Source organism: Gobio gobio (assembly GCF_949357685.1).
Source record: "Gobio gobio genome assembly, chromosome: 13".
NCBI lineage: Eukaryota > Metazoa > Chordata > Actinopteri > Cypriniformes > Gobionidae > Gobio > Gobio gobio.
This window is the reverse complement of record NC_137106.1, coordinates 22928017-22953438: the sequence shown is the minus strand read 5'-3', so window position 1 is coordinate 22953438 and position 25422 is coordinate 22928017. Positions and strand designations below refer to the sequence as shown.

Genomic DNA, 25422 nt, shown 5'->3' with positions numbered 1-25422 from the left:
GGCCTTAAGTGCTATGTACTTACATCAAAAAATAAGAACAATGTACTTACTGTGTTCAAATTGTATTGCAAAACACCTTTGCTGATATTGAGGTGGGATACGGTTAGAGTTAGGGACAGGTGTGGTGGTGTGGGTAAGTTTAAGGGTAGGGTTAGGTGTGAGGGAAGTGTCAACAGTGTAATTACAAATGTAACTACAGAAATTAATTACAGATGTAATTACATGCAGGTATTTTTTTAAAATGTAAGTACAATGTAAAAAAATGTATGTACACAACAAGAGCATTGTATCAAATGATTAATTAAAATGTTAGTACATAGTAGTTAAGGCCACCTAATATAAAGTGGGCCTAATAAGTATATTTTTCTGACAATTTTCTGTAAACCTTAGAGACGGTTGTGCATGAAAATCCCAGCAGATCAGCAGTTGCTGAAATAATTAGACCAGCCTGGCTCCAACATATATATATATATATATATATATATATATATATATATATATATATATATATATATATATATATATATATATATATATATATATATATATATATATATATATATATATATATATATATATATATATATATATATATATATATATATATATATATATATATATAAAAATAACATTTTGGTCATATCTCCCACTCCTATCCCAACCTGTTCAGAACTGTGAAAGGTTAGCAATTGTGATTGATAACATGATTTATAAAGGGGTTGTTGCAATAATCTCTGTCAGGCCGTTCACACTGTGGCATAAAATTATTATTATTTAAATAAAGGGGTGGGAATGGTCAAAAAGCAGAGGAGAAACATGCTGGTCAAGATGGTCAAAATGAATTTATAAAACAAAGAATTTTAAGTTCTGTCATATTCAATTACTTATACTCTTTTAGTTTTTTTTGCCATTATATCGATTCAGTATCGGTATCGAGGTATTTTAGACGGTTCTCCTATCAAAGTCATAATTTTGGTATCTTGACAACATTAATATACAATATTTGTACAATGACATGATCAGTTTACACTTGTATAAAGACCCACACACAATCTCTGCAGATTTGAACAGAATTGGAAAGTCTGCCATCCACAAATTTCTTTATTATGTATTTTGACTCATTATTTTATGCCTAATAATAAAAAATAGTTTAACATACAACCATATTTAAATCCATTTTGCATCCCCCCCCCCCTACAATCAGCACAGGAAATGTGAAAAGTATGCAGATTCGTTTGAGCCTGCAAGCCAAGACTGTGACTTGAAGACCCATTTAAACAGTATCTTGAACATAAATCTTCAGAATTGCAGAATGATAGAATCAAATCTCTCTTCTCATCTAGACTAGCCTCAATACAACACTCAATACAATTCAAATGATAAGTTTTGTCAAACAATATTGGCACAGAAACCCCCTGTGGTCAGCACTAATCCAGGCAGTGATGCAATAAAGCCATGGAAAATCCTCCGCAGGTCCATCCGGCCGTGTGGAATTGTATTGATCAGAGCTGCAATTAGAGAAGACTATTGAAAAATAATGATTCTCTTCTATACTTCTGCATGGATATTGCTCTGAGAGGCTTTTTCGACCGCTTCACGATGTATGCCAGGCAATTAATGGCATCTTCTATTTCTCATTATAGTGGGTGTCAGCATCATCTGTACCTGGGGCTCAAGGGCAGTGCAGTCTCCTGAAACACAAACACAGAGCTGCCCTGGCTTTATGATGTGTACATGGTGCTGCCTCCACTATTCTGGAGGAACAAAACTGAAGCACAATTCCAGCACACACTAAACAGCTTTGTGAGGATTACTTCACCAGACTCTACATTTACCAGTTTTGCAAAAACTGTCTTGATGCGGTTAGAATCAGTCTGATCATTTAAATACGATACAATTCAATTTCAGTCACGCTGCAGTGCTGTGATTGGATTGAACTTGCCAGTGCTTGCGCTGGGTATACCAATGATAATTACAACTGATGGGAACCGTTTGCGGTGTGTGTGTGTGTGTGTGTGTGTTGCTTGTAATGAGATTCTCTTCAGCCTTATCAGAGATGGTAGTTTTGGGAGACGCTGGCCCTCACCGCTCATGTTTGTGCGTGTATGTTAATGTCTGCTTGGATGTGTTTGCATATGTCCAAACTTCCAAAGGCTGTTGAGGGAGCACTCTTATTCTCATTCCCATCACAATCAGCCAGTCAATATCAAACAGCCTCAAGATACTGTTTTACTTCGTAATGCTGCAGATTTGATTTGGATGAGCTGCAGCAAGGGGTGACATTTAAATATATGGTATTGTGTTCCTCAACATATTTATTATCTCTAGCTTAATGAGCAAATTAGAGTTACAAAGTGTATCACAGTCCATACCATGATTCATCAGTGTATCTGTGATCGATAAATGTATTAGCATGATTTAAAGTCAACATAACACCAAAATTGGCCCTGTTTACTTTCCTAGGTGATCCTAAATAGCATCACTGTTCGAAAATATGGGGTCGGATAAGGTTTTTTGATTTTTGAAAGATAACTCTTACACTCACCAAGGATGCATTTATTTGATCAAAAATACAGATAAAACAGTAATATTGTAAAACAGGTTTACAATTTAAAATAACTGTTTTCTATTTTAATATATTGTATAATATAATTTATAACTGTGATGGCGAAGCTGAGTTTTTAGCCTTATACCCCAGTCTTCAGTGTCACATTATCCTTCAGAAATCATTATAAAATGCTGATTTGGTGTTTAAGAAACATTTATTATCATTATCAATGTTGAAAACAGTTGTTGAAAACTTCTTAGTTGTTGTTTTTGTGTGTGTGTGTGTGTGTGTGTGTGTGTGTGTGTGTGTGTGTGTGTGTGTGTGCGTGCGTGCGTGCGTGCGTGCGTGTGTGTGTGTGTGTCTGTGTGTGTGTGTGTGTGTGTGTCTGTGTGTGTGTGTGTGTGAATCATGGTATATGTTTTTCCCCCTCAGGATTCTTTGATAAACAGAACAACATTTATTTGAAACATGTGTGTGTGTCTTTTGTAATCTTTTGTAACAGTATAAATGTTTTACTTTTACTTTTGATACATTTAATTTAATGCATCCTGTCTGAAAGAAAGAATGAAAAAACACCACAAACACCAGTGTCAATGTGGTGATATAAAGGCCACTTTTCACAATATCCAATCACTTCCCACTTAAACCCCCCCCCCCCCCCCCCCCCCCAACATAAATATCCTGTTTCACTTGGAAATATGTCAGATTTCAGAAATGAAATGAGTTGTGGACACCGTTCCATATTGATTTGTAAAGGCTTGTCCATGTAGGCCACCAATAACGCTTATGTACCTTGAACAGCATCTGTGTTCATTCATGGCACGCTTATGAAAAGTTTGGAAAAAGAAATATTCCTTTTTCAAAAGTCCATAAACAAACTTCCCATTTAATCTTTCTCTCCATATTTAGTTCCTTCCCCAACAGACCACCTTTGATTGAAGTTTTGCGGTTGCCTACAGAGCCCATATGGATTTCTGCCACTCTGTGTTCTGAGATGAAGAACTACAAAGAGACGTCTGTGGCCCAGTTAATGGAGGGAATGCTTTTAAACTATCTCAACTTTCCACGATGGCTTGAAATATATTTAATTGTCAAACGATTTCAGGATTCTACCCTGTGTCAGTCCAATTGTGGTGAACAGCTTATCAGGCAGCGATTCTCATTTACTTTTTCCAATTCTGGATTTGACCTTTCACCATTCTAATTTTATTAAGAGGTTATTAATGCTCAGTCAGACTTCACTGCATTTCAGCTCCATAAAGAACTCAGGAGGTATGATATCATTCTGTAGTTTGATATTTATTATACAGTACTTACATATAACAAATTAATCAATTTAAAGTGACATTACACATTTTCTTGTAGTGGAATAGGCACCACATTTTTTTTCCCTGGATGCAGGAGCATTTAGTTGGACTTTTAGAGAAGATCAGTGCAAAAGAGTGCAATATCCAATCATGAATCCACTTTGTGCTGGAAGAAAACCCCAGAAGGAGGAGATTCAGTCTGAAATCACAAGGCGAGGGTGAGTGGCAGGCATCTCGCTAATCCACCTAAAATCCAACAAAGAGACATGTCACAATAAGAGGAGTTGCAACAAAACAGAAGAAATCAACATCCCATGGCAATATACCATCTGTTCTTTTTTAAAACCATCCTCCCAGTGATTTAACCCTTATGTTATGTGAGAGGATTTTCTTTCCCCCCAAAATGCTAAATGCAAATTGCAGTTTTCACATTGGACTAAAATCTACTGATTTTAATTTAGATAATTTTTATACTATTTCCCCCTATCTGTTACATTTGTGGGGTTCCTGGACCGACCTACAAAAAAATCTGCTTATAAATCTCTCACTATGCTATTTTATCACCAAATAGTGGTTTTAGTCTTTTTATAAACTTGTTTGTTTGTATTAAATTTTATTTAGAACAAATTCAATTAATTATTTTGGAAACTCACTGATCTGAGCTTACACTCCTCAATATTTGCGTGAACAAAGTTGACTTTTTTTACTTTTCTTATTCACCTAAAAAAAACCTGAGGTGTATAAGATCAGTGAGGCCGACACTCAATCAGTTCCAAAAAGAAATACAAAACCTTGAAAGAAAACCAAGATTAAATCAATATTTGGTGATAATATAGAATAATTCGAGATTTACAATCTTTTTTAGGCCAGGAAAACCAATAGCATGTTAAATACAATGAAACAATTTGAGAAGAAATGCATCATAGTAAAAAAAAAAAGAAAAAAAAAATATATATAGCTGCAAAGCAGAAAAAGCACAAAAAAGGCACAATGAGTTATGCAAGCAGGGCTGGGAGCATCAGATCAACTGCAACAATGGGTATTTGAAGACATTTTTAGATTATTTTAGGCGAAAAATCATGAATACAATCACTATTAATATGATTTAATTGCTTATCACTTTTGAACATTAGGCGGCGCTGTTACCAAATTGATTTGGTGTGGTCAGTGTGAGGTGACAATGACACATACAAAGTTTGGTGTCAATATGCCAAAGGCTTGCATGATACATCCTTAGAATCAGCTTGGCACCGTACCATCAAATTTGCTAATGCATTATTCGAGAATGGTTTGGTCAGTCAAAAAGATTTTAATAAGTTGATGATCTTAGCCAATTTTGGTGAAAATTGGACCAACGGTATATGTGAAGCTTGAAAAAAGGTAGGTTTTCAAGAATGGAAGCAGAAGAAAAACATTAATGGATACAATAAGTGCCTTCGCACCGCCAGTGCTTGGTTGGCCCATAATAATAACTTCTTGTATGTGTAATTCAGTGTTGGCTTAAGAATGGCACCAGGCCACCAGGTGTCTTAAATAGACCATTCATAATTCACAAGAAGGCTTATGCATTGTCAAGGGCAAACTTAAACCTTCCTGCCTCTGTGGCTTTCACTATAGTGGCAAAAGTCTTTACTTGTAGCTCAATGGGAAGAGAGGTCACAGGTTTCATTTCCTCTGTATAATGTAGTTCGATTGCATTCATAAGAGGCTTTGGATAAAAGTGTTGGCCACATGCATAGATGCAACTGTGATGTGCTGTATGTTTTCCACTGGTATTGCACTTTAATTCCTGCACGTCTACTTGCATTACTTGAGCTTAAGAAATTATTAGCATTTATTTAAATTTAATTGATTTTAATGTTTAATTAGATATTTGAATTTGTAATGTAAACACCAATGTATACTTCACTTTTTACACATACCCAAGGATCAGTGCACAGGGCGTGTGACCCATGACGTGAATCAGAAGAGCAGGCCTACGCGTGGACTGAACACACATGGCCGGATTTTTCTAACAGTTTTCATAGGCGCATTTAATTTTGTTTGCGGTATTTACATGGGTTGTAACTCATGGTGAGAGATTGCTCAAAACTGCGCATGCATCAAACGCCTGTGTACGCGTACGAGAAGTATATACTTTGCATGACATGTGCACTGTGTGCAAACGCTCATGTATGCGTAAACAAATGAAGTATGCTTTTGATGAACAAAACTGAATATGTATATGCTTTTGTATTGGGGTATAAAAATACTACTACAAAAATGAGTAGTAGTATAAAAAAAAATTGTAGTAGTATAAAAATACTAGGCTACTACTAATAATGAAAGCATAATATATAGGCCTAAATACATCATGTATATCTTAATATTATATTAATAGCTGGATTATGGCATTAGTTAAATCATTAGTTAACATGAACTAGCAATGAACAACACTGCTATTCAATTTTCAAGATCCAGCAATACCCCTAAATGTTCTTTTCTGGTTAAATAAGGTTAGTAAAGGGCCCAGTAATATAAAATAACGTTGAAATAGGTCACACTTTACAATAAGGTTTATAAAAGCGCACACCCCAAGCGGTAATGCGGTAATGGTAATATTTCAATAATTCAAAAACACTTAGAACACATTAGCAACTGCATAACAATGCCTACAACACCATTGTTTTGTTTCCTTTACACAATATAAATATCTAGTTACACTATATATTTGTATGTGTGTCTTGTTTGAAGTAGTAATCTGTAAAAGTAAAGAGTTGCGACATCCATGAGGAACCAGGTTGCTTTCCACAAAAGGAGATACTAATGGAGAGAATGCCAGGATTTCAAGCTAGTAAATAAGGGCTATCCATAAATTTGACTAATATACTTTTGACGGCAACAGCTGGGTGAATTAGTCTTTTGCTCGCAACTTGCAAATATGCAATCAGAGAAACAATTTCTCCCATTTTTCAGACACATTAATCTAAGTCCATCTCTATATCCTGATAAATATTCATAAAAAATATTCGAAAGTGTACTTTGCTTTCTTTTCCGGGCATGAGCATATGAGAATGAGCATAATAGTGTTTAATTCTTGGATGGGTCAATAATACATTTGCAGAAGCCATTTCCTCCACATGCAATTTCGAAAAGAGACTTGAACAATACAGTGCTTGAATGACACTAATTAAACTGCTGATTCTGCGAGGGATCGAGTGCGCTGCAGTGTGGACAGCTAATTGTTGTTGTCAGGCAGAGTGCAGGTGTGTCACACGGCTCGGTCTGAATGCATTTGGCTTTTGGCAGACAGTGAGATAGGCCTTTATTTTCATGCTTAATGTGAGAGTACAGGCACTAAACAGTGGTCATTGCCATTGTCCCAAAGTTTTGTTGAACCTTGCTGTCTGAGCCACATTGAGGCTTAATAGGACACTCGTTTTTGTCAGACAGCACATTCAAAATTACAGTCGTATTGAGAAATAGTGAGGGAAACTGTTCCTTTGATGATGTTTAAAGGTGCAGTAAGCGATTTCTGAGAAACATTTAACCAAGCACCACAGAGTGAGCAAGAGTGAGATTTGAAGAAAGAGAGATAGCTGAGGGTAAAGGTCAGAGGAATATCACTGGAAGAAGAAGGGTTATGATCAAAAAAGAGCTTCTGTATTAGAAAAGCTGCAGCGCTGGAGAGACCTAAGCTGGAAGGCCGAGGTTGTGTTGTTTCTGCTCCATACGTGAGTAACATTGGTTTTACCGTTTCACAGAACCAAGATATGCTGTTGTTGTAATGTTTGCTATAGTAACTGGACAGTTTTGAGTGTCATTGTTTGTCTTGAGCTGGTGTGATGCTGGCGACTGACAACCAACTCTTGCTTGTATACTCTTGTGTACTCTATACTCATTTTTGTTCTTCCTTATTTGTTCGTCCTCTTCGCTTAAGCATTATTTAGCATCATTTTGCTTTACCTCAGCTATGATAAAAAGACATCCACTTTTGCATTGCATCTTTGTGAATTTGGGGGCGGAGCAATGAAGGCAGCAGGCAGGGGTGTGTTTGTCTGGACGGATTCAAAACGCTGTAAAAGATGCAAGACGCAAGCGCAACATCAAACATGTCCATTTACACACAAAAAAAGGAATGGAAAAATAACACCACAGTGGAATGGAAAAACGCGTTATGTGGTCATTGATACAGTCAAAGACAGAACATTTAGATTAAATGAACATAAAGAGTTGTGAGAAAATGGAACGGGTGTCAGATCCACGCCATGTGCGGCAGCGGCAGGTCTTAAAGTGACAGCAGCCTAATAAACCTGCTGCTGTCTGTCATTAAGGATAATCAAAGAACAAAAGAAAAAGAGAAAACAATAACTTTATGTGCATTTTGACTGGGCAAGTAAAAATATGAACTGGTCCGGCTGGGCCAATAGAAAAACAAAGAGCCATGATATATTAAAGGTGAACTATGTAGGATCTTTGCAGTAAAATATCCAGAAACCACTAGGCCAGTGTTATATATTTTGTTCAGTTGAGTACTTAGAATATCCCAAATGTTTTAAACTATTTGTTAATCGTGAGAAAATTGCTATTTTAACCAAGGAACCGGGACGTGTGAGCTATGCGTGTGAGGGAGTCGCCTGTCGATTGCGTCATATCTGCGTCACCCTCGGTCTCCGGTTTTATTCAGTGAAACACTTTACTCTCACTGCAGTGTGAACAAGTGTCATAGCAGCCGCCGAGCGAACGTCATAACTTCCTTTTCAACACACTCAGATATATTTAATACGATAAACAGAGTTGGGTTACCTCAGACTCATGACTGGAAAAGAGGAAGTAGCGCCGGCAACCGTGTCATAATAAAAGTCCCGCCAGCGACTATGCCATAATAACAGTCCCGCTCTTCAATCGCTCCTGCGGCCTTGCTCAGCTCCACAACACTCGCTCCTGCTCTACTTCAGACTACAGTAATGTTAATAATCGCATCCATGAACATGATTTCTGCCCGAGTCCTATCCTGACTGTTTTCCACCGGCTGTGAGGTGAAGACCACATGTCCCGAGATTCTGCGCTCAAACGTGCCGTCATCAAACTACGCCTTTGTTTTTAACAGGCGACCTCTAGTGGACGGAAAAGTTACATAGTGTAGCTTTAAAGGGCAAGGGTAAATATGGCATTCATTATAATGGGTTTATATGAATATTGTTTTAAGTTAACTTAAATTAAAATTTGTTATATTTTTAAAATCCTAATAAATGTTAAAATTGATAGCTTTAAATTATGTTATTAGTAATGCTGAATGGCTATAATGGCTAAAATTAAAAAAAAAAAAAAAAAAAGAAGACAAAAATTCATAGAGAAATCAGTAGCAGTAATTGGTATCTGTGATAATGGCATTCTTTCATAAAAAGATGTCATTAAACAAATATTTTAAATATAGGCTACTGTATTTATGTTGTTTCTACATAAATGTTCTTATTTAATGTGAAATTATTACTTATATATATATATATATATATATATATATATATATATATATATATATATATATATATATATATATATATATATATATATATATATATATATATATATATATATATATAAAATCTATTTAAAAACTTTTAGGTGCGATTAATTACAGAATTATTTTTGTTTAGTTATTTTGTTTTTTAGCATTAATCTTTAATCGATTTAATCGAGTTACACTCAAAAAAATGCTGGGTTAAAAATAACCGAAGTTGGGTTGAAAATGGACTAACCCAGCAATTGGGTTGTTTTAACCCAGCATTTGGGTTGGTTTAACCCAGTTATATTTAAATTAATGATTAGATTAAAATGATTTCATTTTATTTAATTTCTGCACATTTGTAATGCTACTAAATGCAAGTTTTAAAATGTACCCAGTGTTGTTCACATTATATGATTTTCAGGTTCATTTGAGGCACTGGGCCATAACCTACACCTGCAAAACATACACGCTGTTGTTTTGGCTGAGAAAAAAGCATAATTATTCATGATGAAAATAGAACAACAAACAAAGTCTCAGGGGTCGTGCATATTTAAAGGCAGCTATGCAAAAGCCCTCCTCTCTACATAAGAATTGCGCATACTCATCCCGTGTCTGTCCAATAAAGTCAAAGAGTCATCAAACATTAATCTTAACAACGTTCTGCAATATGAATTGACTTTTGAGACATGAAAAATGGGCACCTGAGGTGCAGATGTCAAAGCAATGTATATTTTGGCCACAGCACACACATATCTCTTTTATAATCGCCAGGCTGAAAATTGCTGTCATTATAGATTCAGAGAGCAAAGCAACACTCATTTTCATGGTGGCGCCATGGTAACCAGGCACACAATTTACTCCAAGGGTCTCAACACTGTACTACCCTCTAGGCTAATGCCAATACACATCTCTTCAGTAGAACCGATAAATAAATAAACAATTAAAACAAGAGGAATGTATTGACCAACTGTCATGCACATTTTAGCTTCAAGCTCTGCAGTAAAGGTCCAACTTGTGGATTTGTTTTCATTGAAAGAGAGAATAAATCCAGTTTAAATGATCACAGGAGGTTTAGCAAAACTCCATGTATGGTTTGAAATGTCAGTCACGTCTACCTGAAAATATTATCATGCCATTTCCAATCAATGTACAATGTATATATCATGAAAGAAAGATGGGGCTCAACAAATACAATGCAGACAATGTACACTTCACGAGTTCACACTTACATACAATTAGAGGGAGTACAGTTTAATGCGTATATGGCATTTGGTCCGGGGGAGGGCCTGAACCTAGAGTACTCACTCCCCCCTGTATGTAAATGGTTAGGACTAGAAGTGTGGAGAAGGGTTGGTGGAGGGATGCTGTTAAACTGTCAACGAATTGAGGTGAGACTGCTGGATATATATACACCTCTTATCAGTGATTCCTGAGTGCTCTCCACTCGTGTTAATTATCTGAACGTGCTCCTCCCGAACTTTGTTAATAAAGCATCATAACTCAAAAATAAATTCAAATAAAAAGTTTAAATTCTAAATAATACTTCACAATATTATAAAATATTTTTACTGTATTTCTGATCAAATAAGTACAGCCTTGGTGAGCATAAGATACATATTTTCAAAATTGAACTTAATCAGTTTACACATACAGTATACATATGCATGTTTGAGTGAATGGAGTATGAAAAACCATCTTTGTTGCACCTCTCTAAAATGCAAATGTGAGAAAAGTCTTTCTGCCAGTTTTGCTTGGATAAGCAGCAAAACATCTTTAGCAAGTTCTGAATTCTTAATGAGTTTTGCCTCACGCTTCTACATTATGGACAACTGAAAACCTTCTTAAACATCTTGGCACATTATTGTGCCACAGTTACAATCGTCCCGCTCTGACACGTTTGGAAATAATGCTATGTACATACACACTCTAAAAAAAAAGGTTCTATATGGCACCAAAAATGGTTCTTCGTCGTAATCATAGAGGAACCACTTTTGGTGCTATATAGCACCATATCTTAACATGTTCTGTATATGGTAGCGGTGCTATATAGCACCTTAGTCAAAGAACCGGTGCAGAACCACTGAAGAACCGCTGAAGAACCACCGAAGCACCAAAATTGGTGCTATATAGCACTTAAAAAGGTTCCCCTATGATTACGAGCCAAGAACCATTTTTGGTGCCATATAGAACCTTTTTTTTTTAGAGTGCAGCTGCATCAACAGCTTTTGTTACATGCTGTCGATTATCAAAGAAAACTATTTCTTTGTTTCCCCCAGTCTGTTCATCATATAAAGCAACTGAGTCTCTTCAGAAGACAAATGCCAGCGATTTCGGCAATCCTATAAAATCATAACAAATCACACTGTACGGCATGGATCTAATAAACTTGGGTACGATGTGTATAGACGATGATGACGCTTAATGAATAGTAGGCTACAATGCAAGTTAGTATAGAAGAATAAAACACCATCAGCTTGAGTTAGTGGCAATTGTGGTTTTAATGTGTTTTGAAAAAAAGAGGATTAAGCGGCCATCTTTGAACCTCTCACTGATGCCACAACCACAGAAATCTCCACGAATGGTCATCTTTCACCTGGGACAGTCCAAAATCGTACAGTGTGTACCGGGCATTAGATGAACTGCTAAGATTGTATAAGTTATATTTATGTATATTGTGTTTCAGATGAATGAAAGTCTTATGGCAGGACATGGGTGTTAAGTACATTACAGAATTGAAATTTTGTTGTGAACTAACTCTTTAAAAAGGTTCTCCTGTATCAGGCTGTCACGGTTGGTTGCAGTAATAAGGCAGAATCTAATCGCAGCAGACACTTTATTTAACAATTCAAACAAAGTAACAAGCACGCAGGAGAACAGGATAAATCCAAGAGTAACAGAACCATCTTAAAGGGGTCACCCAAAAATAAAAATCCTGTTATCGTTTACTCACCCTAAAGTTATTCTAAACCTGTATGAATTCTTTCTTCTGCTGAACACACATGCACGAAAGAAAGATATCTTGAAGAATATGGGTAACCCAAAACTTGATGGACATGGGGCTGTCATATGGCCCCATGTTACAAAGTGCCCCACATGTTACAATGTACCCCACCTATGTACCCCCATTCTTTCGGGGTAAATCAAGAAAAAAAAGTATACACTGCATTAATGAAACAAAACCACATAATTGTACTAGACGTGTGAAAATTATGTGGGAAAAAATAAATACTTTAAAAGTGTTAGGTTGTGTCCCACTCTCCCCTACAAACACCCCCAACCCCGAAAATGAATGTCCATTTTGGATCTCCAGGTCCCTTAAATAACACATTAGACCATTTAAGACTATGGTGTGTCATTTGGGGAAGGACTATGCGGTACTACGTCACCCAAATGTGGACCTGGGGGACAGGGCCATTGTGCGATTGTGATCATTTATAAAATCCAACCATGTTTTGCATCTGTGTTGAGTCATGTGCCACTGGTGTAAACACTCTCTCTAAACAGTAGAGCTCTAGTTACGGTGTTTGAGCAGATGTAATCACATTCGAAATCCTGAATATGAGGCCAGAGATGAAGGAGAAAGAAAGAGGGCCTAAGCGCTTAAATACAAAAAAAACTGTTTGAAGTTAGATTTCAACAGACTAGCCCTTCGTAGTCCCGGTAATTGTGGAGCGTAATGAGAGAGAGGCTTTGATGGATGGATTAAGACCAGTCTTAAGTCTGCAGTCTCCAGAGTCCCTGTGTAAACTCTGATTTGAGTCAGTGGCTCCACAGAGGCAGACTGCACTTACTCACCCACCCAGACTCTGTCATTACTTTTTCTTTTTATTCACTTTTATTTCTCCTCAGACTCATCAATATTCTATTGAGTCAGGTATCGTACACTCTGTTTGACACTCTGGTTTCCTCCTCAGTTTGACTGACATCCCAAGACAAACACACAGGAAATAAAAATGTCACTTAAAGGTTCAATGTGTAGTATTTACGAGGATCTATTGACAGAAATGCAATATAATATACATAACAATGTTTTTAGTGGAGTATAAAGACCTTACATAATGTACCGTTATGTTTTTATTACCTTAGAATAAGCCATTTCATTCTCCATAAACTGCGTGTCCCCTTACAGTGAAATCGTCATTTTGCGGCGTCATGTTTCTACAGTAACTTCTCTACAGACCGCTAGTCACTCTCTGCTCTCTCCGAAGACGACAACTTTGTCCTGTGTCGGCCCCTGTAGCTTGTGCTCCGAAAGGGGGGAGGCGGGGGGCGGGGGGGTGCAATTCACAACCTCACTGCTAGATGCCGCTAAAAATCACATGAGATGGAACTGCGGTCATGCTCTTGGCACTGATGACGATAATAAATAACTAGTGCATTTCACATTTGTTTTCTCAGAAAAGCTTGTTCATGTCGATAAGAGTGGAATTATGTACAGTAGTGCAGGGAAGTTCAACTCTACGCAGGGCAGTAACCATAGATATTGAGGGGGGAAAAGTCCCCCCTAATAATTAGAAATGGCCAAATCAAAGAAGGCAGGGCTTACTGTTAGTGCCAATTTCAACGCAGCGCTTTAGTTTTAGCAATGAAAAAGTGTGTAAGTAGCTAATATTTGACTACTGTTTTACAATAGAAATGCTCACCGACCGACGGTAATATCCAATGATGCTATGAAATTTCACCGTTTTTAATTGAAAATATGCAATTATTTACATGATTCATACAAATGGTATCTGAATATGACATGACAAGAAACATATACAAATAAGTGTGATTGCATGCATTCAAATGCATTTCATGTGACAAATAGTAATGATTTATGTAGTAATGATTACGATAAGTACAAGTATGTCTTTGGAGTTTTGCAAAAATTTAGATAGAGGCATGTTTTTCCAAAGAGCCTATGTTGCATTTATGGGTGCTTAAATTCACTCAACACAAATAAAAAAGCCACGCGTTGAGTTTCCACAAGATGGCCTGCAATTTCTGATTGGACACATATCATTTCCTCGCAGGATAATGGATTAAGTATGGATTAAGGACCGTATGTCTTCCTCTGAATTGCACAGGTTTAATAGCGGGCTGCTTGGGACTCAGAGGAGACTGTGCGACCCTGAGCGGGCACTGCCTCCGGGAACAGCCCATTAGTGGTGTAATTACAGCTTGGGTGTGATAACTACGCTACACTTCACTACCCACCACACACAGGCTTTATTGCAGGTGTACATTACTTAATGCCTTCATTACCAAAGACAATCACTTAATTATATAGTCCAAGGAAGAACATCAAATGCACGTCAGAAACAATTTGAAGGCGGATAATGGAGGAGGTAGAGCTGTTTATTGCCAACCTGACAAGTGCTCTGTTAGATCAAAGCTTTTCAAAGAACCCCTTGAAAGGGATATTACTGTGAGTGTTCATAGCAGGTTATCTATTTTGATCAATCAGATATAGATACTAGAGAAAATGCAGACTGCACAGATTCAATCCGTAAACTGGATACTGGATGAATATGTTATTTATTGTATTTTTCAAATGTTTAAAAGAAGGAAGATGAAAATTGGTCATCATTTATTTGATCAAAAATACAGTAAAAACAGTAATATTGTGAATTATTATTACAATTTAAAATAACTGTGTTATATTTTAATATATTTTAAGAAACATTATTTCCTGTGATGGCATTGCTGAATTTTCAGCATTATTACTCCAGTCCTCAGTGTCACATGATCCTTCAGAATTCAGTCTAATATGCTTGTTTGGTGCATTATCAATGTTGAAAATGGTTGTGCTGCTTTATACTTTTGTGGAAACAAAAGATTCTCTGATGAATAGAAAGTTCAAAAAGAAAGAAATAGAGGCTGCGCTTTATTTTAGAGTATGTGCACTTAAGTACACTTAATGGGTTGAGGTTAGGTTTAGGGGTAGGTTCAGAGTTAGCAGAGGTGTCAAAAGTATTCACATTCATTACTCAAGTAGAAGTATAGATACTGGGGTTTAAAAAGACTTCTGTAGAAGTTGAAGTATCAACTCAAGCTTATTACTCAAGTAAAAGTGTAAAAGTACTGGTTTCAAAACTACTTAAAGTATAAAAGTAAAAGTAATGTAAGGGGAAAAAATGCTATTAAAGGGATAATTCGCCCAAAAATGAAAATTCTGTCATCTTTTACTACTTACTGTTTTACGAGTTACTAATGATTTATTGATGGCAGAGGATGCTGGTGAATGTTCAGTTTTAGTTCTATTAGATTTGACAGCAGCTTTTGATACAGTGGATCATTCCATTTTAATTAGAACATTAAAAACATGGGTCGGGGTTTCGGGGAGGGCATTGGATTGGTTTGTATCTTATTTGTCAAACAGGACATTTGTAGTGTCAGTAGGAGAGGAAGTTTCCCAACGCTCTGAACTTATATGTGGAGTTCCGCAGGGTTCACTTTTAGGACCAATCTTATTCTCAATTTACATGCTGCCATTAGGTGCAGTAATCAGGAAACATAATATAAATTTTCATTGTTATGCAGATGACCTACAGTTATACTTTTCATTGAGTTCTAAGGATCTAAATAGTTTGGATGTCCTCCAAGCTTGCTTAACTGACATAAGAAATTGGATGGCCTTACATTTTCTGCAGTTAAATACAGATAAAACTGAAGTTGTGATAATTGGTCAGGGCTTAAGGAAAAATAAGATTGAGCTTGCTCTAAATGGGGTTTTTCCAAATATTAAGCAGGTAGTTAGAAATTTGGGTGTTTATTTTGATTCTAATCTAAATTTTGAAATTCATGTTAAGAAGCTGATTCAGTCCTGTTTTTATCAGTTAAGAAACATTTCCAAGGTGAGGCAGTTTTTACATTTTAATGATACAGAGAAGCTTATTCATGCTTTTATATCCTCCCGCCTTGATTATTGTAATGTTTTGTTTTCGTCTTTGAACAATCGCACTTTATCTCGTTTACAATTGGTGCAAAATGCTGCAGCCAGATTACTGACACGAACAAAGAGATCTCAACATATTACACCTGTTTTAGCGTCTTTACATTGGTTACCTGTTTATTCAAGGGTTGAGTTTAAGATTTTATTGTTGACATACAAAGCATTAAATGGTCTGGCACCTATATATTTAACTGAGCTCCTGAGACCTTATGAAGCAGGGAGATGTCTGAGGTCGTCTGTTAAGAAGCTGCTGGATGTTCCAAGAACTAGATTTAAAACAAAAGGAGATAGAGCATTTGCCGTGAGAGCTCCAAAATTATGGAATAGTTTGCCAATGGATATTAGAACATCTGAATGTGTGTCTGTTTTTAAATGTCGTCTGAAAACTTATTTGTATAGACGTGCTTTTAGTATTCAATGATGTCCTTGTGTAGTTTGGGTTTGATACCTTATATTATATTTTGTTTCATTATGTATAGCTCTTCATTATGTGTTTAAATGATTGTTTTTATTGTTATTGCTGTGTAAAGCACTTTGTGCATTGTAGCGTTAAAAGTGCTATATAAATAAAATTTTACTTACTTACTTACTTACTTACTGACCCTCAAATTGTTCCAAACCTGTATGAGTTTCTTTGTTCAGATTGAAGAATGTTTGTAACCAAGCAGATTATATGCAACCATTGACTGCCATAGTATTTTCCCCTACTATGGCAGTCAATGGTTGCTCTATCTGCTTGGTTACAAACATTCTTCAAAATATCTTCAGAACAAAGAAACTCATACAGGTTTGGAACAACTTGAGGGTGAGTAAAAGATGACAGAATTTTCATTGTTGGGTGAATTATCCCTTTAAGGACAAAAGATTAGGCCGCGCCACAGTGCATACCCCACCTCCTCAAAAAAACATTTTTCTAAAGGCCATAATGACTATAATGTTATATTAAAAAGTTAATGTTGAACATTTTTAGATGCACGTGGCTACGCGTTTCAGCCGCATATATTCCCATTGAAAATGAACGCATTTTATGACAATGCAAATACATTAAAGAACCATATGTGTACTACTGAGCATTAACGTGTTTCATGGAGCGGAAGATTTGATGACTAGTTGCCTATAAATATTGTAAAGGTGCAAAAAGTCAAAAATCAGAGGCATGTTATCAATAACCATTTTTTGAATGTGTGATTAGTGTGGTCAGATTTTGTAGACGATTTCCAGCCCAAAAACCTCACCAAATGTACATTTATATTTTTAAAAAATGGTTATTGATAACATGCCTGGTTATTGATACAAATTTTGACTTTTTGCACCTTTACAATACTTATAGGCAACTAGTCACTCCAAGAAAAAAGCCCAAAACTTTAACTGCCCATATATAATAATGATATTATTTTATTGCCATACCAATCAATGTTGATAAGTAAGTTACCATTTTATCTCCTTAAAACATAACATTGATGATAAAAAAAAAAAAATCCGAGTAAAACGGATCAAATATGACTATATGTCCAGGTAGAAACTGTCAAAACGGCTATACCTCAGAAAAACACATACATAATTTTCAATGTCAACAGTAAAAAGCCAATTTACGTGCAAAAGGTGCCCAATATAGAGATTGGGAAAAGCAATGTAATAAACAGGCATTTCACACGTTAATGCACACACCACTGCCAAAATGCATAATTCATTGATACTGTACAATAATCCGTCAACAAATAAATAACAACAATGCGCTTACATTTGTGTTACACTTTGCTTTGACAAAACTACAGTATGTCTTTCGTGAAGTACAAGGCACATGCACTTAGCACAGTCAAAACGGATTAATCGTTGATTTTAACATCTTTCAGCATCTGTCGGGGTTGCAGATGTCCTAAGTGTGTATATGATGATGGACAGGAGTCACGGTTATTTTTATAAAGAGTCTTCGAGTCACAGGTGTAATTCACGTTTGAGAGTTGAGTCACTCTCCCACTCTTTACTGTAGATACAACTTACTGTATATTTATGCCACTGGCATAGCGATCACTGGAATATACAGCTAAAGTTATCGCGCTAAAAACCCGGCTAAAGTCATGAATGAGGAGCTCGTCTGCCTGCTGATCGCTGATTGGCTGAAAGCGCGTGCTCGTCGGCGAGAACCCGCCCTATCTGGCAACATGGTGTGTGTGATTTGTGCAGGCGCAGGCGTGATTGATCGCCTACAACCCAATAGGGTGTCGGAATGGTTTGAGTTTATCCTTCTCATCCAACCACAATCAAATTCACTCTGTCCGGATGGCGCGATTTATCTGGATAGTTGTTTTTAATGACAAGCTGGAATGAAAACATGCCGAAATGGAATAGGAGTAACGAGGCTATTTTTAAAATTTAAGGAGTAGAAAGTACAGATAATTGCTTGAAAATGTAAGGAGTAGAAGTAAAAAGTAGGCTGAAAAATAATTACTCCAGTAAAGTATAGATACTCAAAATTTCTACTTAAGTAAGGTAACGAAGTATTTGTACTTCGTTACTTGACACCTCTGAGAGTTAGTACCTAGTTATTACCCAGTTATTGCAATTACTATAATAAGTACATAGTATGTACATGGGGGGAAGGAATATGAAATAAAGTGCTACCAAAATATAAATATTTTGTAACAATGTAAACGTCTTTACTGTCACTTTTGATCAATTTAATACATCCTTGCTTATCCTTGCTTAAGAATTAACATCTTACTCACCCCAGACCTGTCATTCTGTGTGCATTTCTTCTTTGAAACGTTATAGAAGATATTTTGTCAAGTAAAGTCTAAATTACATTGGATACCACTGATTTTAATTGTATGAAAAACATTTTTTGTGTGTTTAGCGGTATTTAACATTTAAATTATTATTTGTATATAACTTTACATAATCCTTTATAAGGAGTTATTTATAGTTGATATGTCCATTAAAACCTACTTTTGTTAATGCATGCATTTTGAAGATGCTTATATTCATATATACCTAACCCTAACTCCAGATTGTTTTGCTTTTGAAAACATTAAGCAATTATTTAAATCTAGACCTCAAACTCTAATTCTACATTTTAGACCTGTAGTGGTCACATCATGGTAGTAGAAGTGGAAGTATATTAAGCTCATCCCTCTCTCATTGTAAATGCTGAAGAGATGGATCAATATCTAATTTGCCATCCTTTGTATTTCTCCACATGACAAATGCAAGTACTTAATGCTATGTTATTAGCACACAATATGTCATACTCATCTTCTTCAACTCTTCAATGGTGAATTCAGGTTGATTGGGACAATTTTTGCCATTGGGATGACTGGGGAAAAGTGTCCCATTCAACCTGAATTCACCCCTGAATGAAAATCAAACCAGTGGAGTTGCAGACACACTTCAAAGTAAGACACATATTAAGCCTACATATGTTGTTTGTACAAGTAGCATATTAAAAAGAACTTTGCATTAAAAGATTGCATTAGTAAAAAAAAAAAAACTTGTCATATTTTTAACTGTAAATTCTTATGTAGGATAAATAATTTTGATACCATGTTGATTTGGCCATTTATTTCTAATGTAAAATCTGGATCTCAAAGCGAAAAAAGTTAGTCCACCCAACAAAAAAAAAAGAAAATTCTGTCATCATTTACAAAGAACATATTTTGGTATTACATATTTTGAAGAATGTTGGTTTCAGTTCCCTTTGACTTCCATTGCATTTTTAGTCAGTAAAAGACCAAAACCAACATTACCAACATTTTTAAGAATATTTTGTTTTATGTTCTGTAGAACATAAAACGTCTCGGGTTATGACTATAACCCTTGTTCCCCGAGAAGGGGAACGAGACACTGCGTCATCGTGACGACACTTTGGGGAACGCCCCTCGCGTAAAGCGTCTGAAGAAACTGTAAAATCAGCCCAATCCGATTGGTGTTGCGTGATGACGTCGTATGTGACGGCATACCCGGAAGATACAAAGAGACGTCTGAACGAAACAGAGATAGCGTTCTTTGCGATGAAGCGAGCGCTCTGATGATTGGGTGGACACGAGACGCAGTGTCTCGTTCCCCTTCTCGGGGAACAAGGGTTATAGTCATAACCCGAGACGTTCCCCTTCGAGGGAACTCGAACTGCGTCATCGTGACGACACTTTGGGGAACGAGTACCAACTATCCCGCACCAATCATACCCACCCCAGTGTGAAGCTGGAACCAGGCACAACTAGGGGGCGAGCACTCTCGCACCAGGTGTCTCAGGGAGATGCAGACTATAAAAACGAATGAAGGTGTGAGGAGTGGCCCACCCAGCTGCCTCGCAGATGTCTAGCATAGAGGCCCCAGAAAGGAGGGCTACCGAGGAGGCCATGCTCCTGGTAGAATGGGCCCTCACGGCTAAGGGTGAAGGCAGGTTGCGCACCCGATAAGCCATGGCTATAGCCTGGACAATCCAGTTACTAATCGTCTGCTTTGACGCAGGCAGCCCTTTCTTGGGTGAACCAAAACACACCAACAGCTGGTCTGACTTTCTCCACTGAGCAGACTTCTCCAGATAAATCCTCAATGCCCGCACGGGGCAGAGGAGGTGAAGTCTGCTCTCTTCCGCCGTCACGTGAGGTGGAGGATGGAATGCCTGGAGAACCACTGACCTTGCCCTGTTAGATGGCACCTTGGGCACGTAGCCCTGGCTGGGATGCAAGATGGCTTTAACCATGCCAGGGGCAAACTCCAGGCAAGTCGGCGTGACCGCCAAGGCCTGGAGGTCCCCCACTCTCCTCAAAGAAGTGATGGCAAGGAGAAAAGCCACCTTGAAGGTCAGTATTCTCGCCTCAGCCGACTCCAGCGGCTCAAAGGGGGCCTCAGCCAACCCCTCGAGCACCACTGCCAGGTCCCAGGTTGGGACCCTGGAATGAGCCGCAGGCCTCATCCTCCGAGCCCCACGGAGGAAACGTACAACCAGATGGTGCCTTCCCAACGTCGCATCACCTAAAGGTGCGTGGAAAGCCCCAATGGCAGCCACATACACCTTAAGTGTGGACGGGGAAAGACCGGCGGAGAAGCGGTCTTGAAGGAACTCCAGCACTGAAGCCACTGGGCAGTTAACTGGGTTCACCCCCCGCTCTCTACACCAAGTGGAAAATACATTCCACTTTAGGCTGTACAACCTCCTGGTGGATGGAGCTCTGGAACTGAGTAGGGTCTCCACAACACCTGCCGACAGGCCCTCTGCTAGGAACTGAGCCCCCTCAGGGGCCAGACCCAGAGATCCCATACCTCTGGCCGTGGGTAGAAAATCGTACCCCCGGCCTGAGACAGCAGATCCCTCCTCAGAGGGACCTGCCATGGGGGACCGTCCAGCAGGTCGATGATGTCGGAGAACCATACCCGAGTGGGCCACCGGGGTGCTACTAAGAGAAGGCTGACGCCCTCCCGGCGGACACGTTCCAGAACTCCCGGGAGCAGAGCAATCGGGGGAAAAGCGTACAGACGCCGCCTCGGCCACGTCTGTGCCATGGCATCCAGCCCCAGAGGGGCCGGATGAGTGAGGGAGAACCACAGCGGGCAGTGGGACGTCTCTCGAGACGCAAATAGATCCACTTCCACCGGGCCCAGCCGCTCGCACATAGCCTCCACCACCTCGGGGTGGAGCCGCCATTCCCCGGGCCTCAGCCCCTGCCTTGACAGGATGTCTGCTCCCTGATTTTGGTCCCCGGGAATGTACATCGCCCTGAGGGATGACAACTTCCCCTGGGACCACAGAAGGACCTGATGCGCCAGTCTGCAAAGAGGGCGCGACCTCAGGCCCCCCTGGTGGTTCAGATACGATACTGCCGACATGTTGTTGGATCGTATCAGGACATGGTGGCCGCAAAGGTCCGGGAGAAAGCTCCTCAGAGCCTTGTAGACCGCCAGCATTTCCAGGCAATTGATATGCCAGGAAGAATGCCGGGTCCCCCACAGACCCCTGGAAAAGCGGCCTTCCATGACCGCGCCCCAACCAGTGAGGGAAGCGTCTGTTGAAACGGACTTCCGGCAACACGACGCTCCCAACACCGGCCCCTGGGACAGGAACCAAGGTTTCTTCCACATGACGAGGGAACGAAGGCATCTGCGCGTTACCCTGATCATGCGGAAAGGATTCCCCCTGGGGGAAAACCCCTTGGTTCTCAGCCACCACTGGAGGGGTCTCATGTAGAGCAGACCGAACGGAATCACGTTGGCTGCTGCTGCCATGAGACCCAGCAGTCTCTGAAACTGCTTCACAGTGAGGCTGCGGCCCAGTTTCACTCTCGAGACCATCGCCAGTATGGACTCCACGCGTGCGGGGGACAGTTGTGCCCGCATCAGCGTCGAATCCCATACAACCCCCAGGAACGTAGTCCTCTGGGAGGGCGTCAACACGCTCTTCTTCGTGTTGAGTCTGAGACCCAAGCACCTTATGTGGGCTAGAACGACATCTCGATGTCGAACCGCCATATCGTACGACTGAGCCAAAATCAGCCAGTCGTCGATATAATTGAGTATACGGATGCCCTGGAGTCTCAACGGAGCCAGTGCTGCATCCATACACTTTGTGAAGGTGCGAGGGGAGAGAGCTAGGCCGAACGGAAGAACCCGATACTGGTACGCTTCGCCCCCGAAAGCGAACCGCAGGAACTTCCTGTGAGCTGGAAGGATGGAGATATGGAAGTATGCGTCCTTCAGATCTATCGTGACGAACCAGTCCTCGAACTGGATCTGAGTCACGATGGCTGGAATTGTGAGCATCCTGAACCTGTATCTCCTCAGAGACCGGTTCAGGTGCCTGAGATCTAGAATTGGACGCAACCCCCCATCCTTCTTGGGAACTATGAAGTACCGGCTGTAGAACCCGGACTCCCTGCCTGGTGGAGGAATATATTCTATAGCCTCCTTGACCAGCAGAGAGCGTACTTCTTGCTCCATCACCCGCACCTGCTCGGGACCGACCACAGTTCAAACCACCCCGTTGAATTTCGGGGGAGGGAAACCGAACTGCAGTCTGTAACCCCGTTCCACAGTACGCAGGGCCCACGCAGATATACCCGGAAGGCATGACCATGCGCCGAGATAATCTACTAAGGGAACTAGCCTCTCAAGGCCAGCCTCGGGTGTTATTCGAGTCCCTACCCCAACGCCCTGAAGCGGCTGACCGGCAGGGTGTCGTCGGGGAAGAGGTCCGTGAGGCGCACGCGGCTGCTGAACTGTCGCAAGTCCTAATGGAGGCGACTGGTTCAGTGCGCGCGCGCGGGGAACCGATGCGGCCCGAAACGTCTTGGACGTCGGGAGCGCAGCAACGATTCCCCGAGAGTCCCAGAGTGGAAACGACCTCGATCGCTCCACCCTGTGGGGGACGACTCTCAGCGGTCCTGCCGAAGCTAGGACCGCTTGGGAGCCTTCTTAGCCTGGATGACGTCCCTCAGGTCGCTCTTAGGCTGAGAAGGCTTCCTGCGAGAGCGCCGCCTCCTTTGCCAAGCTCCCTCGGGAGGGGCGCGGGAGGCGACACTCTGCCTCTGCACATCGCGGTGCAATGAGCTGGATGAGGGTCCGGGCTGCCCACCCGGGCCTGCTCTAACTGCAGAGCCCGAGCGGCGAGGGAAGAACTTCTGGAAGGCGGCTGACTGCTTCCTCACCTCCTGAAACCTCTCGACGACAGTATCCACTGCCCCGCCGAAGAGGCCAGAAGGCGAGATCGGAGCATCAAGGAGAAAATGTTTCTCGCTCTCTTTGATTCCCGACAGCGTCAGCCAGAGATGCCTCTCAACGCATACCATTCCAGCCATAGAGCGGCCCACAGCGCGAGCCGTCTCTTTGGTAATGCGGAGAGACAAATCCGTTGCCTTCCTGAGCTCGGTGAAGTCATCCGGAGATGGTCCCTCGCCCTCATCCAGCTCTTTGAGGAGGTCGGCTTGGTATGCCTGCAGGACCGCCATGGTGTGCAGACAACCAGCAGCTCGACCTGCCGCACTAAAAGCCCTGCCGACTAACTTGGACGTGTCGCGGCAAGGTTTAGTGGGCAGCGACGGAGCCTTCAATGATGCAGCGGCCCCGGGTGAGAGGTGGCCCGCAAGCGCCTCTTCCACCTGAGGCAACGCTGCATACCCCAACTCAGCCGTCCCCAGCACATTAGCAAAATCAAGTACTGGGGGATTAGCTACACGGGCTGAGAAGGGTTTTTCCCACGATCTACACAACTCGTTATGCAGATCGGGGAAAAAAGGAAGACCCCGCCGTGGAGGTTGAACCCGACGCCTGAAAAAGCGTTCATCCAGCTTAGATGGTGGCTGGATGTCCACTATTTCTTGTGGCCAATCCAAACTCAGTTTGGCCACAGCGCGGGTTAAAACCTCCACCAGCTCCTCAATAGCGGGTGTGTGGGGTGGCGAAAGCCCCACATCATCCACCTCGATCCTCAAATTGTCTGATTCCTCAGAATCAGACAGCCTGAGAACCGGATCCTCCGCCCCGTGGGAAGAAGCCGCATCGCGGGCTTCCACACGGGGCGGGAGGATATCAGAATCGTCAGAGGAGGATAGGGAGGATGCCTCAGCAGTCCCATATCTTCTTGACAGATCTCGCTGTGAGCCCCACGATCTACGGCGCCGCGCTGCCTCAACAGACGCAGGCCCAGAACCGCGGGGCTCACGAGGCTGACCGGTCTCCTCAAAGACGGCCAGCCGCGAGCGCAGCACCCTCAGCGGCAGCAGTTCACAATCACCGCAAGCCGCCCCCTCAAGAGCGGCTTGGGCGTGCTGCACGCCGAGACACTGCACACAAAGCTGATGTGTGTCCGTGCCCGTAATGTAGCGCGGACACGGGTGCACACACAGCCTGAAACGCTCGCTCGCCATAGTATATATATTACACTTGCTTTCACGTTGCAACAACACCTTCAGACTGAACAAACAGAGCGCTCACGCTGAAGAGCAAAAAAGCTATCTCTGTTTCGTTCAGACGTCTCTTTGTATCTTCCGGGTATGCCGTCACATACGACGTCATCACGCAACACCAATTGGATTGGACTGATTTTACAGTTTCTTCAGACGCTTTACGCGAGGGGCGTTCCCCAAAGTGTCGTCACGATGACGCAGTTCGAGTTCCCTCGAAGGGGAACAAAATGTTATGCCTACAGGTT

General features: G+C 40.6%; 1 protein-coding gene across 1 annotated transcript in view; it reads right to left on the bottom strand.

The window, feature by feature from the left end:
• Nucleotides 1-3826: 3826 nt before the first annotated feature.
• The window catches only part of LOC307135809 (proton-coupled folate transporter), a 51195-nt gene continuing 29599 nt past the window's right edge, over nt 3827-25422 (bottom strand). The window contains exon 7 of the mRNA XM_079832488.1: nt 3827-4101. Within this exon, the coding sequence (XP_079688614.1) occupies nt 4050-4101 (52 nt within the window). The 3' untranslated portion in view covers nt 3827-4049. The remainder of the gene's footprint in view (nt 4102-25422) is intronic.